This window comes from Heptranchias perlo, chromosome 11 (assembly GCF_035084215.1).
Source record: "Heptranchias perlo isolate sHepPer1 chromosome 11, sHepPer1.hap1, whole genome shotgun sequence".
NCBI lineage: Eukaryota > Metazoa > Chordata > Chondrichthyes > Hexanchiformes > Hexanchidae > Heptranchias > Heptranchias perlo.
The window spans coordinates 76,664,536-76,681,935 of record NC_090335.1 but is presented as its reverse complement, the minus strand read 5'-3'; the positions used below and the strand labels follow the sequence as shown (position 1 = coordinate 76,681,935).

At 42.2% G+C, this 17,400-nt stretch overlaps 1 protein-coding gene across 1 annotated transcript in view; it reads left to right on the top strand.

The window, feature by feature from the left end:
- Positions 1 to 17,400, top strand: part of slc37a1 (solute carrier family 37 member 1) — a 107,698-nt gene that overhangs the window by 63,151 nt on the left and 27,147 nt on the right. Inside the window, exons 10-13 of the mRNA XM_067992250.1 lie at positions 1,640 to 1,723; positions 12,512 to 12,658; positions 13,657 to 13,747; positions 15,210 to 15,272. Coding sequence (XP_067848351.1) covers positions 1,640 to 1,723; positions 12,512 to 12,658; positions 13,657 to 13,747; positions 15,210 to 15,272 — 385 coding nt within the window. The remainder of the gene's footprint in view (positions 1 to 1,639; positions 1,724 to 12,511; positions 12,659 to 13,656; positions 13,748 to 15,209; positions 15,273 to 17,400) is intronic.

Here is a 17,400-nt window from a genome sequence, read left to right as displayed (position 1 = left end):
TCCTGCCATCTCTTATGGTCGCTTATGATCCCTCTGGGGTAGAGAATTCCGAAGATTCTCTTCCCTCTGAGTGAAGAAATGTCTCCTCATCTCAGCCCTAAACGGCCTACCCCTTATTCTGAGACTGTGACCCCTAGTTCTAGACTCCCCAGCTAGGGGAAACATCCTCCTTGCATCTACCCTGTCGAGCCCTGTAAGAATTTTGTATGATTCAATGAGATCACCCCTCATTCTTCTAAACCTTAACGAATACTGGCCTAGTCTACTCAATCTCTTCTCATACGACAATCCCGCCATTCTAGGAATCAGTCTCCCTCTATGGCAATCATATCCTTTCTTAGGTAAGGAGACCAAAATTGTACACAATACTCCAGGTGTGGTCTCACCAAGGCCCTATGTAATTGCTGTAAGACATCTTTACTCCTGTACTCAAATCCTGTTGTATTAAGGGCCAACATACCATTTGCCTTCCTAATTTCTTGCTGCACCTGCATGTTAGCTTTCAGTGACTCATGTACCCAGGTCCCTTTGAACATCAACATTACCCAATCTCTCAGCATTTAAAAAATACTCTGCATTTCTGTTTATAGCCTGTCTATATCCCCTTGAAGCCTCTTTGCATCCTCCTCACAATTCACATTCCTACCTAGTTTTGTGTCATCAGCAAACTTGTAAATATTACATTTGGTCCCCTCATCCAAATCATTGATATAGATTGTGAATAGCTGGGGTCCAAGCACCGATCCCTGCGGAAACCCACTAGTCACAGTCTGCCAACCTGAAGAAGATCCTACTCTCTCTTTTCTGTCTGTTAACCAATTCTCAATCCATGCAAGTATCATTACCCCCAATTCCACGTGCTCTAACTTTGTTCACCAACCTCCTGTGTGGGAGCTTATCGAAAGCCTTCTGAAAGTACAAATATACCATATCCACTGGTTTCCCCCTTATCTATTCTACTAGTTACATCCTCAAAGAACTCCAATAGGTTTTCTTAGCCTATCATGACCCCTTAAGGAGATACTGGGGTAATCAAAATCTAGGTCAAAGAGGTAGGTTATAAGGAGCATCTTAAAGGAGGGGAGAGAGTTGGAGAGGCTGAGGGCCTAGGCAGCTGAAGGCATGGCTGCCAATGGTGGAGTGATTAAAATCAGGGATATTCAAGAGACCAGAATTGGATTAGCGCAGAGATCTCTGAGGGCTGTCGGAGGTTGCAGAGATAGGGACAAATGAGGCAATGGAGGGATGGTAGGTAATCTAACGTGACTGAGGGAGACACTGTACCTATGGTGGGTAAACAAATGTAACTGAGGGAGACACTACCTATTGTGCATAATCTAATGCAAGTGAGGGAGACACTGTACCTATGGTAGATAATCTAATGTGAATGAGGGAGTCACTGTACCTATGGTAGATAATCTAATGTGAATGAGGGAGACACTGTACCTATGGTAGATAATCTAATGTGAATGAGGGAGACACTGTACCTATTGTGGATAATCTAATGTGAATGAGGGAGACACTGTTCCTAGGGTGGGTAATGTAATGTGAATGAGGGAGATGTACCTATGGTGAATAGTGTAACAATTCTGTATTATTGGATTTCTTAATTTTTCTTCCTGTTTTTAATTGATAACAGAAACCATCCAAGGGTCTGAATGGGTGGAATGGATTTAAACAGAAGAGCCAGCTTTACCAAAGCAGTAGAAGTGACTCATTTATAGTAAGTAAACGTGTCAGGGCCTTGTGTTTAATTGCAGCCAATATCTTATTGGCGGCACAGGCAGAGGGCTGAGCATGGGTCACTTGCCTATATACCCTCACCTTTCGGATTGTTGTGCACAGTAAAGTGAGAGAGCAGCTTTACCTCATTTCATATCTTATTCAGGACAAGCTTCTGACTGCATGGCTGCTACAGGCATAAAACTGTATGCTGTCTCCCTGGTGCAGTATAATTCCTCATTGTACGATACTGTTGTGGCACAATGTAATGCCTCACACTGTACCCAACGATTCTGGTGTTAGAGGATAGGTGTTCCCATTTATAATTTTAAAGTTTTAAATCAATAAGGCTCTTATACATTGAATATCAGGTATCACAGATTTATTAAGTATTCAGCATAATGTAACAGTACGTAAACATACATTTAAAAGATAATACTTACAACCAGACCTAATGATGGTTGGTTGAGGACTCAAAAGTGATATTGTTCAGAGCTCAGCGTTTACAAATCCAAATACTCGGTACAAATAGCCAGTTTTCATACATTTCTCTTACTCCCTCCACGTGACAATACACACAATTCTGCATTACGTAATTACATAAAAGTTAAAATACATATATGGAGAATTTAATTGATGCATCCCTTCTTAATAACTTTAGTTTTAACGAGTTATTTTTCTGTAGACCAGTACAACTCCCCAAGTTTATTATCTTATCAATAGTTTCACTCTTGTTATATAGAACTGCTATTCCACCATGTGAAACTTTGATTTCTAAGTTTATTTTTGATTCAGCACCATTTTGTACCAGTCAACCTAAATGTTTTCCTTTGCAGAACTAACTGTATTTCCTGCACTTGTTATCAACTGATTCCAGTTCTCTGAAATATATGAATTTGTATGCATTGGCATGTCTTTTAATTAGGTTTGCTGAAGTGACTAAACTGACCATTGCTTTCAGGTCAACCCTGACTTCATAGCCCATACGAATTAAGAGCAGGAGTTGGTCATTCGGCCCCTCGAGCCTGCTCTGCCATTTGATAAGATCATGGCTGATCTGATTGTGACCTCAACCCTACTTTCCCGTCTATCTACTAAAACCTTTGACTCCCTTGTTAATCAAGAATCTATCTAACTCAGCCTTAAAAATATTCAATGACCCTGCCTCCACCGCTCTCTGGGGAAGGGAGTTCCACAGACTCACGGCCCTCTGAGAGAAAAAAATTCTCCTCATCTCCATCTTAAATGGGAGACCCCTTATTTTTAAACTGTGACCCCTAGTTCTAGTCTCTTCCACAAGGGGAAACATCCCTTAGCATCTACCCCTTCAAGTTCCCTCAGGATCTTATATGTTTCAATAAGATCACCTTTCATTCTTCTAAACTCCAATGTATACAGGCCCAACTTGTCCAACCTTTCCTCATAAGATAACGCCCTCATAGAAACATAGAAAATAGGAGAAAGTGTAGGCCTTTCGGCCCTTCGGGCCTGCTCCGCCATTCAAAATGATCGTGGCTGATCGTCTAACTCAGCATGTTCCCGCTTTTTCCCCATATCCCTTGATCCCTTTAGCATTAAGAAATATATCTATCTCCTTCTTGAATACATCTGATGACTTGGCCTCCACTGCCTTCTGTGGTAGAGAATTCCACAGGTTCACCACCCTCTGAGTGAAGAAATTTCTCCTCATCTCGGTTCTAAATGGCATACCCCATATCCTGAGACTGTGACCCCTGGTTCAAGACTCCCCAGCCATCGGGAACATCCTCCCTGCATCTAGTCTGTCTAGTCCTGTTAGAATTTTATGTTTCCATAAGATCACCTCTCATTCTTCTAAACTCCATTGAATATAGGCCTAATCGACCCAATCTCTCCTCATACGTCAGTCCTGCCATCCCGGGAATCAGTCTGGTAAACCTTCGTTGCACTCCGTCCATGGCAAGGACATCCTTCCTCAGATAAGGACACCAAAACTGCACACAATACTCCAGATGTGGTCTCACCAAGGCCCTGTATAACTGCAGTAAGACATCCCTGCTCCTGGACTCAAATCCTCTTGCAATGAAGGCCAACATACCATTCGCCTTCCTAACTGCTTGCTGCACCTGAATGCTCGCTTTCAGTCGAGTGAACCTTCTCTGAACCGCCTCTAAAGCAATTATGTCCTTTCTTGAATAAGGAGACCAAAACTGCACACAGTATTCTAGATGTGGTCTCACCAATGCCTTGTACAACTGTAAAACATCTCTACTTTTATATTCCATTCCCCTTGCAATAAATGACAACATTCCAGTTGCCTTCCTAATTACTTGCTGTACCTACATACTAACTTTTTGTGATTCATGTACTAGGACACCCAGATCCCTCTGTACCTCAGAGTTCTGCAATCTCTCTCCATATAAATAATATACTGCTTTTCTATTCCTCCTGCCAAAGTTCACATTTTCCTAGATTATACTCCATCTGCCAAATTTCTGCCCATTCCCTTAACCTATCTATATCCCTTTGCAGACTCCTTACGTCCTCTTCACAACTTACTTTCCTACCTACCTTTGTGTCATCAGCAAATCTAGCAACCATACGTTCGGTTCCTTCATCCAAGTCATTGATATAGATTGGAAATAGTTGAGGTCCCAGCACTGATCCCTGTGGCACCCCTCTCGTTACATCTTGCCAACCTGAAAATGACCCATTTATGCCTACTCTGTTTCCTGTTGGCTAACCAATCCTTTATCCACGCCAATATGTTACCCCCTGCACCATGAGCTCTTATTTTGTGTAGTAGCCTTTAATATGGCACCTTGTCAAATGCCTTCTGGAAATCCAAGTACACCACATCCACAGGATCCTTTTTATCCACGTTGCTTGTTACTTCCTCAAAGAACTCTAATAAATTAGTCAAACACTATTTTCCTTTCACAAAGCCTTGTTGACTCTGCCTGATTGCATTGAGATTTTCTAAATTCCCAGCTATAATCTCCTTAATAATAGTTTCTAGCATTTTCCCTACGACAGATGTTAAGCTAACTGGCCTGTAGTTTTCTGCTTTCTGTCTCCCTCCTTTCTTGAACAGTGTTACTTTAAATTGACTTAATCTCCTGTACTTAACAGGCAAAGGCTAAAGGTTACTATTACTAGAATATAACATTAGCAGACTGCATAGTCTGATTAACCCTTTCCTTACACTGGCACAGCGTAGTACCTCATACTGTACCTTATTCTGGCATGGTCTAATTCCTCACTGCACCGTACCACTCTGGTACAGTGTAGTTCTTCACTGTACGCTTCTATTCTTGCACAGTGTATTGCCTCACTAGGCACATAAGAACAGGAGTACGCCATTCAGCCCCTCAAGCCTGTTCTGCCATTCAATTAGATCATGGCTGACCTGTACCCACCTTTGATCCATATCCCTTGATACCTTTACCTAATAAAAATCTGTCAATCTCAGTCTTGAAAATTTCAATTGATCCGCAGCCTTTTGGGGGAGAGTTTTCCAGATTTCCACTACCCCTTGTGTGAAAAAGTGCTTCCTGGTTTAACACCTGAATGGCGTTGATCTAATTTTAAGATTGTGCCCCCTTGTTCTAGATTCTCCCAACAGAGTTTCTCTGTATTTACTCTATCGATTTCTCTTATCATTTTAAACACTTCAATTGGATCACCCCTCAACCTTCTAAACTTAAGGAAATACAAGCCAAGTCTATGAAACCTGTTCTCATAATTAAGTCCTTTAAGCCCTGGTATCATTCTGGTGAATCTGCGCTGTACGCCCTCCAAGGCCAATATTTTCTTCCTGAAGTGTGGTGCCCAGAACTGAATGAAGTATTCCACATGGGGTCTGACCAAGGCTGTGTACAAGTGCAGCATTGCTTTCCTCCCCTTTGTATTCCAGTCCCCATGAGATAGAAGCCAACATTCCATTAACCTTTTTGATTACTTTTTGTAACTGTGCACTAGCTTTGTGTGTGTGATTTGTGTACCTGGACTCCCAAATCTCTTTGCTCCTCTCCAGCTCTTAGTCTCTCGCCGTTAAGAAAATATTCCGATTTATCTTTCTTGGATCCAAAGTGGATGACCTCACACTTCCCCACATTGAACTCCTTCCTAGACTGACTATATCCCTTTGTAACTTTCTGCTCCCATCTACACAACTTACCGTGCCTCCAAACTTCACAGTACAGGAAGAGGACGAAATACCAGTGGGACAAGGGAACGTAAAAATAAGTCAGGGGGAAATTAGTGGATTTAATACAAATTTTAAAATGGTAACCTGTAAACTTGGATGTACAACTCTCCATTCCTTCATCCAAGTCATTGATATATGGTGAAAAGCTGAGGCCCCAGTATAGATCCCTGGGGAACACCACTTGTCACATCCCACCAATCAGAGAATGTTCCCTCGATTGCTGCTATCTGTCTCTTACCTCCCAATCAATTACCAACCCATGTCATGGTTACCTACAATACCAGCTGATACTTGTTTAAATGCTCAGGCACTCTGCCCCTGATGATAGATTCCAGTAACTTCCCCGCAATTGACGATAAACTGACAGGTCTGTTGTTTCCTGGTTTCTCCCTCCCTCCCTTCTGAAATAATGGAGAAACATTTGCAATTTTACAATCCAAAGGAAAAATTCCTGAATCTGGAGCGCTTTGTAAAATTATGACAATGCATCTGCAATTTCCTCACCTATTTCCTTTAACACCCTGGAATGGAAACCATCAGATCCTGGAGATTTCTATTTCAAGTCCCATTATTTTCTCCATTACCGTTTTTAACCTTGTATTAAATCCACTAATTTCCTCCCCTTGACTTATTTTTATGTTCCCTTGTCCTGGTATTTTGTCCGATTCCTGTACTGTGAAAACGAATACAAAGTATTCATTTAACAAGTCTGCCATTTCCTTATTGTCCATAAAAGTCTCATCTGTCTTTCATGGGCCCACATTCCCCTTTGCCACTCTCTTTCTCATATATTTATAAAAGCTTTGACTGTTAGCTTTGAGATCTCTTGCAAATGTTTGTTCATATTCCCTTTTTGCACCTTATTACTTTCTTTGTATCCCCTTGTTTTTTATAGCTCTCCCAGTCTGCTGGATTTCCACTTTTCTTTACATTTGTGTAAGTCTTTTCTTTTAGCTTAATACTCTCTCTTACCTCGTTTGTTGACCATGGTTGAATTAACTGCACAAGCGGAGCTTTTGCCTTTTAGGGGCATGTACTGGTTTTGTATTGTACCAAAAACTTTCTTGAAAACTTTCCACTGTTTGTAGGTTTACCCATTAGCAGCTCAGCCCAGTTTATTGTGGTCAATTTATTTCTCATCCCTTTGAAGTTTCTTCAAAAGACTTTGATTTAAAATCTTGGTTTGTGACTCCTGCTTCTCTCTCAAACCTTCTATTAAGTTCAGTCATATTATGGTCACTATTCACAAGATTTTCACTTACAGTCAGAATGTTAACTAATTCTGCTTTGTTACATATCACTAAATCTAGTATGGTCTTATCCTTTGTTGGTTCTAGAACATGTTGTTCCAGAAAACTGTCTTGAATACATTCCAGAAATTCATTGCCTTTACTACATGAGTTATTCTGCTTCTCCAAGTCTGTGTGAAACTTAAAATCTCCCATTATAACCAGGTTGTTTCGGCTGCATGAATCTCTGATCTCCAAATTTATACATCCTCCCCCCTCTTCCCCCCCCCCCCCCCCCCCCACTACATCACTACTGTCAGGAGATCTGCAGACAACTCCTACCAGAATCTTGCATCCTTTACTGCTCCTTACTTCTACCCGTACTGTTTCCACTGACTGATCACAGTTCTTTCTTTCCACTGCTGTAATTGTGCCATATCAATATTGTTACTTCCCCCACCTTTCCCAATTTCCGTTTCCTTTCTGAAGATCCTATAGCATGGAGCATTTAGCTCCCAATCATGCCCTGCTTGTAACCGGGTCTCTGTAATGGCTACTACATCATACCCTTTAAGCTGAATTTTTGCTTCTAACTCATTTGTTTTATTCCTTATACTACATACATTTGTGTGCAGAACTCTAGTGCACCTTGACACTCTGGTACAGTGTAATGCCTCACTAATTCACCGTACCACTCTGGTACAGTGAAATGCCTCACTAGTGCACCTTACCACACTAGTACAGTAGTGCATCACTAATGTACTTTACCACTCTGGCACAGTGTAGTGCATCACTAGTACACCTTACCACTGGTACAGTGTAATGCTTCACTAATTCACCTCACCATGTACAGTGTAATGCATCGCTACTGCATCTTAGCACTCTGGTACAATGAAATGCATTACTACTACACCTTATCACTCTGGTACAGTGTACAGGCTGAGGGGTGACCTGATAGAGCTCTTTAAGATAATGGAAGGGTTTGATAGGGTAGTGGTAGATAAAATGTTTCCACTTGTGGGGGAGTCCAAAACTGGAGGTCATAAATATAAAATAGTCACTAATAAATCCAATAGGGAATTCAGGAGAAACTTCTTTACCTAAAGAATGGAACGCGCAACCACGAGGAGCAGCTGAGGCAAATAGCATTGATGCGTTTAAAGTGAAACTAGATAAGCACACGAGGGAGAAAGGAATAGAAGGATATGGAAGGGAGGGAGGAGGCGCGTGTGGAGCATAAACGGCAGCATAGACCAGTTGGGCCAAATGTCCTGCTTCTGTGCTGTAGACTTGATGTAATGCCTCACTAGTTCACCTTACCACATACAGTGTAATGCCTCACTAGTACACCCTACCACTCTGGTACAGTATAATAAGAACATAAGAACATAAGAAATAGGAGCAGGAGTAGGCCAATCGGCCCCTCGAGCCTGCTCCACCATTCAATCAGATCATGGCTGATCTGATCCTAACCTCAAATCTAAATTCATGTCCAATTTCCTGCCCGCTCCCCGTAACCCCTAATTCCCTTTACTTCTGGGAAACTGTCGATTTCCGTTTTAAATTTATTTAATGATGTAGCTTCCACAGCTTCCTGGCGCAGCAAATTCCACAGACCTACTACCCTCTGAGTGAAGAAGTTTCTCCTCATCTCAGTTTTGAAAGAGCAGCCCCTTTATTCTAAGATTATGCCCCCTAGTTCTAGTTTCACCCATCCTTGGGAACATCCTTACCGCATCCACCCGATCAAGCCCCTTCACAATCTTATATGTTTCAATAAGATCGCCTCTCATTCTTCTGAACTCCAATGAGTAGAGTCCCAATCTACTCAACCTCTCCTCATATGTCCGCCCCCTCATCCCCGGGATTAACCGAGTGAACCACCTTTGTACTGCCTCGAGAGCAAGTATGTCTTTTCTTAAGTATGGAGACCAAAACTGTATGCAGTATTCCAGGTGCGGTCTCACCAATACCTTATATAACTGCAGCAATACCTCCCTGTTTTTATATTCTATCCCCCAAGCAATGAAAGCCAACATTCCGTTGGCCTTCTTGATCACCTGCTGCACCTGCATACTAACGTTTTGATCATCTTGCACTAGGACCCCCAGATCCCTTTGTACTGCAGTACTTTCCAGTTTCTCCCTTTAAGATAATAACTTGCTCTGATTTTTCCTGCCAAAGTGCATAACCTCACATTTTCCAATATTGTATTGCATCTGCCAAATCTCCGCCCACTCACCCAGCCTGTCTATATCCCCCTGTAGGTTTTTTATGTCCTCCTCTCTCCACTTTCCCTCCCATCTTTGTATCATCTGCAAACTTTGATATGTTACACTTGGTCCCCTCCTCCAAATCGTTAATATAGATTGTAAAGAGTTGGGGACCCAGCACCGACCCCTGCGGAACACCACTGGCGACTGGTTGCCAGTCCGAGAATGAACCGTTTATCCCAACTCTCTGCTTCCTGTTAGATAACCAATCCTCCACCCATGCCAGAATATTACCCCCAATCCAGTGATTCTTTATCTTGAGCAATAATCTTTTATGTGGCACCTTGTCGAATGCCTTCTGGAAGTCTAAATACACTATGTCCACTGGTTCCCCTTTATCCACCCTGTACGTTATGTCCTCAAAGAACTCAAGCAAATTTGTCAGACATGACTTCCCCTTCGTAAAGCCATGCTGACTTTGTCCTATTAAATTATGTTTATCCAAATGTTCCGCTACTGTCTCCTTGATAATAGATTCCAAAATTTTACCCACCACAGATGTTAGGCTAACTGGTCTATAATTTCCAGCCTTCTGCCTACTACCCTTTTTAAATAAGGGTGTTACATTAGCAGTTTTCCAATCTGCCGGGACCTTTGCCGAGTCTAGAGAATTTTGGAAAATTATTACCAAAGCATCCACAATCCCCACTGCCACTTCCCTCAAGACCCTCTGATGTAAGCCATCAGGTCCAGGGGATTTATCCGCCTTGAGTCCCATTATTTTACTGAGTACCAATTCCTTCGTGATTTTAATCGTATTTAGCTCCTCCCCCCATAGAGCCCCCTGTTTGTCCAGTGTTGGGATATTCTTAGTGTCCTCTACCGTAAAGACTGAAACAAAATATTTGTTCAGCATTTTTGCCATTTCCATGTTTCCCACCATTAATTTCCCGGTCTCATCCTCTAAGGGACCTACGTTTGCCTTAGCCACCCTTTTTCTTTTTATATAACTATAGAAACTCTTGCTATCTGTTTTTATATTTTTTGCTAATTTATTTTCATAATCTATCTTCCCTTTCTTAATCAATCCTTTAGTTACTTTTTGCTGTCTTTTGAAGACTTCCCAATCTTCTATCCTCCCACTAAGTTTGGCTACCTTATATGTCCTTGTTTTTAGTCGGATACTGTCCTTAATTTCTTTACTTAGCCACGGATGGCTGTCATTTCTTTTACACCCTTTTTTCCTCAGTGGAATATTTTTTTTTTGAAAGTTGTAAAATAACTCCTTGAATGAACACCACTGCTCATGTACCGTCTTACCCTTTAATCTATTTTCCCAGTCCACTTTAATCAATTCCGCTCTCATACCATCATAGTCTCCTTTATTCAAGCTCAGTACGCTTGTTTGAGAACCAACCTTCTCACCCTCTAATTGGATGTGGAATGTAACCATGTTATGGTCACTCATTCCAAGGGGATCCTTAACTAGGACATTATTAATTAATCCTGGCTCATTACACAGGACCAGGTCCAAGGTTGCTTTCCCCCTTGTAGGATCAGTTACATACTGCTCAAGAAATCCATCCCTAATACACTCAATAAACTCTTCCTCAAGGCTGCCCTGCCCAGTTTGATTTGTCCAGTTAATATGATAGTTAAAATCCCCCATAATTATAGCTGTTCCCTTATTACTTGCCCTGACTATTTCCTGATTAATACTTCTTCCATCAGAGTTGCAACTATTAGGAGGCCTATATACTACGCCCACTAGTGTTTTTTTCCCCCTTATTATTCCTTATCTCTACCCAAACTGTTTCATTATCCTGATCCTTTGTCCCAATATCATTTCTCTGTATTAAAGTGATTCCTTCCTTTACTAACATCGCCACCCCACCTCCCCTTCCTTCCTGCCTGTCCTTCCTGATTGTTAAATAACCTGGCATATTTAATTCCCAGTCTTTGTCACCCTGCAGCCATGTTTCTGTAATGGCCACAAGATCATACCCATACGTAGTTATTTGTGCCGTTAACTCATCCATTTTGTTACGAATGCTACGTGCATTCAGATAAAGAACTTTCAAATATGTTTTGTGACACTTAGTTCCTGCTTTTTCCTTTTTTAACACTTTACCTTTTACTTCATACCTTCTGTCCCTTCCTGACACGCTTTCCTCTGTCTCCCTGCTCAGGTTCCCAACCCCCTGCCACAGCTTTGATGCTGGGTTAATCGCCTTACGCCTTCTAGTTTTTATTTTTTCTGTCGTGCCTAAAGTACACTTTCTTTCCGCTGCTCTACGCTTTTCCCTTTCACTTGCCTCATTAGTTCACCTTATCAATTTTGTAAAGTGTAATGCCACACTAGTGCACTCTACCGCTCTGATACAGTGTAATGTCTCACTAGTACACCCTACCACTCTGGCACAGTGTAATTCCTCACTGGTACACCCTACCATTCTGGTGCAGTGTAATGCCTCACTAGTACACCCTACCACTCTGGTACAGTGTAATGCATCACTAGAATAGTGAGCAATGAAAGTGCCTTATCAGCAAATGTACTGGGTTCTTTGGGGATGTGGAGAACGCTGACCTTAGTTGGCCTAAGTGGATTAAATATCAACCGCTACTGTGGGACAGGAGTTACGTGTAAGCCAGTCAGGGTCGCATTGGCAGCTTTGCTCCCTGAACAACGTTCCGACAATCGGGCAGCTTTTGTGATCAATTACTTTCTGGTGCGAGCCCATTGTACCAGATTTAATAAAGTTAATTTCACAATTTGCCATCGTGTAATTTGAACTCATGACCTCTGGGTTGCTGCTCCAGTTCCATAAACACTACGTTGCCGTGCCCAGTAAGTATGTGCTCATTCACACAAATCTTAAAGCAACTAAGTAACCAGGGATGAATAAAAAACCTGCAATTGCTGAAATCAGAAATAGAGACAGGAAATGCTGGAAATGCACAGCAGGTTCATCAGCGAAAGAGGAGATGGGACTTTTTTTCTGACTATGGGTCCCACTGAAATAGGAATGGGCCTGCTTTGTATTTCCAGCACCTTCTGTTATTTTACATCGCAGTAAATGTGTTTTGATCATGTTTCTATATTTAATTGAAACTTCTTGAAATATTTTCCCTTCAATTTAATCAAAAATTCAAAACAGGACCCAGAACAGGAATGTTTTTTGAAGGTCAGTGATGGTGGGATTTCAGCCAAGTCCAATGGTTTAGTGACCAGTCACGTTGTAGTCAGCAATGAGAGAGGAAATGCACCAGCAGCCATCAGCTTCCTCGGAGCCTTGAGAATCCCTGTAAGTATCTGTTTCGAAACAGGGTTGTTAAATGGGGAGGGGGAGTGGGGAGGGATACTGCTGCTTGTAATGTACCTTCTCCTGTCTCCCCCCAGTGGCAGGCACTGTGACCCTGGCCCACCTGTTGGAGATCTGAACCTCAACTAGAGTTGTAACTCTTCATATAAAAATGATCAAGAAATTCATACTCCTTTCCAGATGCAAATTCTTCCTATTGTACTGGAAAGAAGAACGGTATTAACTCTACACATTTTTCAGGGAAGTTCAAATCCTTAGTGATATATTGGGAATAGTTTTTTTTAAATTGTGATCTGCCAGTCCCACTTTCAACATTGGAATAATTCCCATACCAATGTCTGAAACAAAGTCCTGTTTTTTTCTGACAAATTTCTCCTCTTCTCCTGAAGGTGTTGATTCTTTCTGGGGTATGGTTCCGCAGGGGCCAGCCCACCCTGCACCCCCTACTTCAACAAAATGGCCGTTCTTCATATCTGAGTTTTGAAAATCCTGCAGGATGTGTTGGGCAGTGATCAGGAACAGAAACACTGGCTAATTTCTCTTCCCTGACTGGAGGCACCGAGGGCTCAAGTCAGGGAAGGGAAATTAGCTAATTTAACATAGACTGAGGATTAAGCCTGGGCTTTTCCTCATCAGATACCTCCTTAACCAGTTAAGTCATCTGAGGAGCCCCTCACAAAGTTTTAAATAAAATACCCTTCCGTATCATGGGGTGAGAATATGTGGTATTCCTGAGTACCTACTCATTTCCTTGGTTTGAACCATGGTGCAGCGAGAAAACATGCACTTTTTTTACTGTAAACAGCCGATTGTACTATAACCAATGGGGGCAATGATTTTTCTTGTAAGTTTACAGAAATGATCCCTTGGACTGAACTGAGCTGATTCGTGTCTCCAGGGAGAAGGAGGGTTGTGGGGGGGGGGTTGGGGGAAACTGTGCTGCTGGGAACTTGCTATTATCGGCTGCTTGTGTTTTCCAGGGTGTGGTGGAGTTTTCCTTGTGTCTGCTCTTTGCCAAGCTGGTCAGTTACACATTCCTTTTCTGGCTCCCAATGTATCTCGCCAACAAAGGTAAGTACCAACATTACTTTGAAGTTGGGTAAGACAAGTTGAGGCGGCTGTTAAAACAGTATATAGGATCCTGAGCTTTATTAATAGAGGCATAGAGTACAAAAGCAAGGAAATTATGCTAAACCTTTATAAAACACTGGTTAGGCCTCAACTGGAGTATTGTGGCCAGTTCTGGGCACCACACTTTAGGAAGGAAGTCAAGGCCTTGGAGAGGGTGCAGAAGAGATTTACTAGAAAGGTACCAGGGATGAGGGAGTGGAGAATATGGGGTTTTTCTCCTTAGAACAGAGAAGGTTAAGGGGAGATTTGATAGAGGTGTTCAAGATCATGAACGGTTTTGATAGAGTAAATAGAGAGAAACTGTTTCCAGTGGCAGAAGGGTCGGTAACCAGAGAACACAGATTTTAGATGATCGGCAAAAGAGCCAGAGATGACATGAGGAAACATTTTTTTACGCAGCGAGTTGTTATGATCTGGAATGCACTGACTGAAAGGGTGGTGGAAGCAGATTCAACAGAAACTTCCAAAAGGGAATTGGATAAATACTTGAAAGAAGAAAATTTACAGGGCTATGGGGAAAGAGCAGGGGAATGGGACTAATTGGATAGCTCTTTCAAAGAGCAGGCACAATGGACCGAAAGGCCTCCTCCTATGCTGTACCTACTATGATACTATACTGGTTTACAAACCAGTTCTGGGATTGCAGTGACCTGGATTAGTGTTGGAAATATGGAAATGCACTGATGTGGCATTTGATGCTTGTTAGAAGTGCAGCCCCATGCCTAATGAAATGTACAGCACCATCTTACCCATTATAATGCAGCAACAGCTTACCCTTTATAAGGGTATACGGCAGTGTACTGGTTATATTCCTGGACTAGTAACCCAGAGAGTTCACAACCCACCATGGCAATTTGAGGATTTGAATTCAGTTTAAGATATTAAAAAAAAATCTAGAAATAAAAAGCTGACATCGGTAAAAGTGACCATGAAGCTGTCGGATTGTTGTAAAAACCTAACTGGTTCACTCGTGTCCTTTAGGGAAGGAAACCTGCCATCCTTAGCCGGTCTGGCCTGTAATTGACTCCAGTCCCACACCAACCTGGTTGACTCTTAACTGCCCTCTGAAGTGGCTCAGCAAGTAACTCAGTTTGGCAAGTAGGGACGCATAATAAAAGTTAACCTTGCCAGCGATGCCCACATCCTTGGAATGAATTTTTAAAAATAGTTCAACATCAGGACCAGTTTACTCTTTATAGTGCAACATCAGGACCAGTTTACTCTTTATAGTGCAACATCAGGACCAGTTTACCTGTTATTGGACAAAAGAAGGTCACTTATGAACCAGACCTGAAAATGACATTGCCTTACTGCATAAGCAGGGTGTTGGCAGTGGGGAGCCTGCATTTACCAGTGAGTTTCATATGTTTAACTACTTTCCAATTTAATTCTTTTTTTTCAGAGCATTTTGATGCCAAAAAAGCTGGAGATCTTTCAACACTGTTTGATGTAGGTGGAATCATAGGTAAGAGTCTTCCAAGTTGCTTGTAATAATGAGGTTTTATTTCTTTTTAGTTATTAATGAAAGGAAAGATAACACCAGATGGCTTCAGGAAACTCTAGTATTTGAGATATTGGGCAGGAGTCATAGAATCATAGAATCTTACAGCACCGAAGGAGACCATTTGGCCTGTTGTGGCTGTGCTGGCTCTTTGAAAGAGCTCTCCAATTTAGTCCCATATGCAGCTTTTTCCACATAACCCTGCAATTTAGTCCTCTTCAAGTACATGTCCAGTTGCCTTTTGAAAGTTCCCTTTCAGGTAGTGCATTTGCATGAAAAAAAAAAGTCACCTCATTTCCGCTCTCGTTCTTTTGTCAATTATTTTAAATCTATGACCTCTGATTACCAACCCATTTGCCAGTGGAAACAGATACTCCCTATTTGCTCCATCAAAATCCCTCATTTTGGACACCTCTATTAGGTCTCCCCTTAACCTTCTCTGCTCTAAGGAGAGCAATCCCAGCTTTTCCAATCTCTCCACATAACTGAAGTCCCTCATCCCTGGTATCGTCCTGGTAAACTTCCACTGTCCCCTCTCCAAGGACTTGACGTCCTTCCTAAAAGTGTGGTGCCCAGAATTGTACACAATACTCCAGCTGAGGCCTAACTAGTCATTTGTAAATGTTTAGCATGACTTCCTTGTTTTTGTGTTCAATGCCCCTATTTACAAAGCCAAGAATGCCATACGCTTTCTTAACTGCCTTATAAACTTGTCCTGCCACCTTCAAACATTTGTGAATATGTGCCCCCCGGGTTCATCTGCTCATGCAACCCCCTCAAAATAGCACCATTTAGATAATACTGCCTCTTCATGTTGTTCATCCCAAGGTGCATCTCTTCACACTTATCTTAATTTGGCAGGGGGATGAGCACCAGGATGAAACATTAGAGAGGAGAAACAAGGTGCACATAAGACTGGGAGAGACAAATAGCACTTGCCATGTGTTTGTCCATTTCATCAGTCTGCCTATGTCTTCTTGAAATTTGCTACTATCCTCCTCACTATTTGCTACATTGCCAAGTTTTTTATCATCTGCAAACTTCAAAATTGTACCCCCTCTACCCAAGTCCCAGGTCATTTATACATAACAAGAAAAGCAATGGTCCTAATTCCGATCCCTGGGGGACCCCACTGCATTCTTCTCTCCAGTCAGAAAAACATCCGATCACCGCTACTCTCTGCCTCCTATCCCTCAGCCAATTACATTCCCAAGTTACCACTGTTCCTTTAATCCCATGTGTTTCTTTTTTCCGAATACGTCTGTTGTGTGGCTCTTTATCCAATCCCTTTTGAAAGTCCATATACAACATCTACTGCACTACCTTCATCAATCCTCTCTGATACTTCATCAAAGAACTCAATCAGGTTAGTCAGACACTATTTGCTTTTAACAAATCCATGCTTCTCCAATTGAGTATAGGAATAGCAAAATAAGACAGGTTGATGGGTGGCTGGAGAAATGGTGCAGCAGAGGGAGGGCTTCAGATTCCTGAGTCATTGGGACCAGTTCTAGGGCAGGAGGGATCTGTTCAAGATGGACGGGTTGCACCTCAACAGAGCTGGGACCAACATCCTCACGGGGAGGTTAACTAGTGCTGTGGGGCGGGCGGGGGGGGGGGGTGGTGAGGGGTTGTGGGGGGTTAAACTAATTTGGCAGGGGGATGAGCTCCAGGCTGAAACATTAGAGAGGAGAAACAAGGTGTATAGAAGACTGGGAGAGACAAATAGCATTAGAGTGAAGAATAATTCAGAAGGGAGCATTGAGTTTATAGGACAAGGCACAAATGTTGGCAGTCTAAGATGAGATTGGAATGCATGTGCGTAAATGCATGTAACGTGGTAAATAAGATTGGTGATCTGCAGGCACGAGTCGCCACATGGGACTATGATATGATATAGTCCCATGTGGGTCAAAGAAGGGGAGGATTGGGAACTTAATATTCCTGGCTACAATGTATTCAGGAAAGAAAGGAGGGGGGCGGCGGGGGTGGCAGCATTGATCAAAGAAATTATCGCACTGGAAAGGGATAATGTAGTTGAGGGGTGAAAGACAGAAGCTATCCGGATAGAATTAAGGAACAAAGAGGAGCT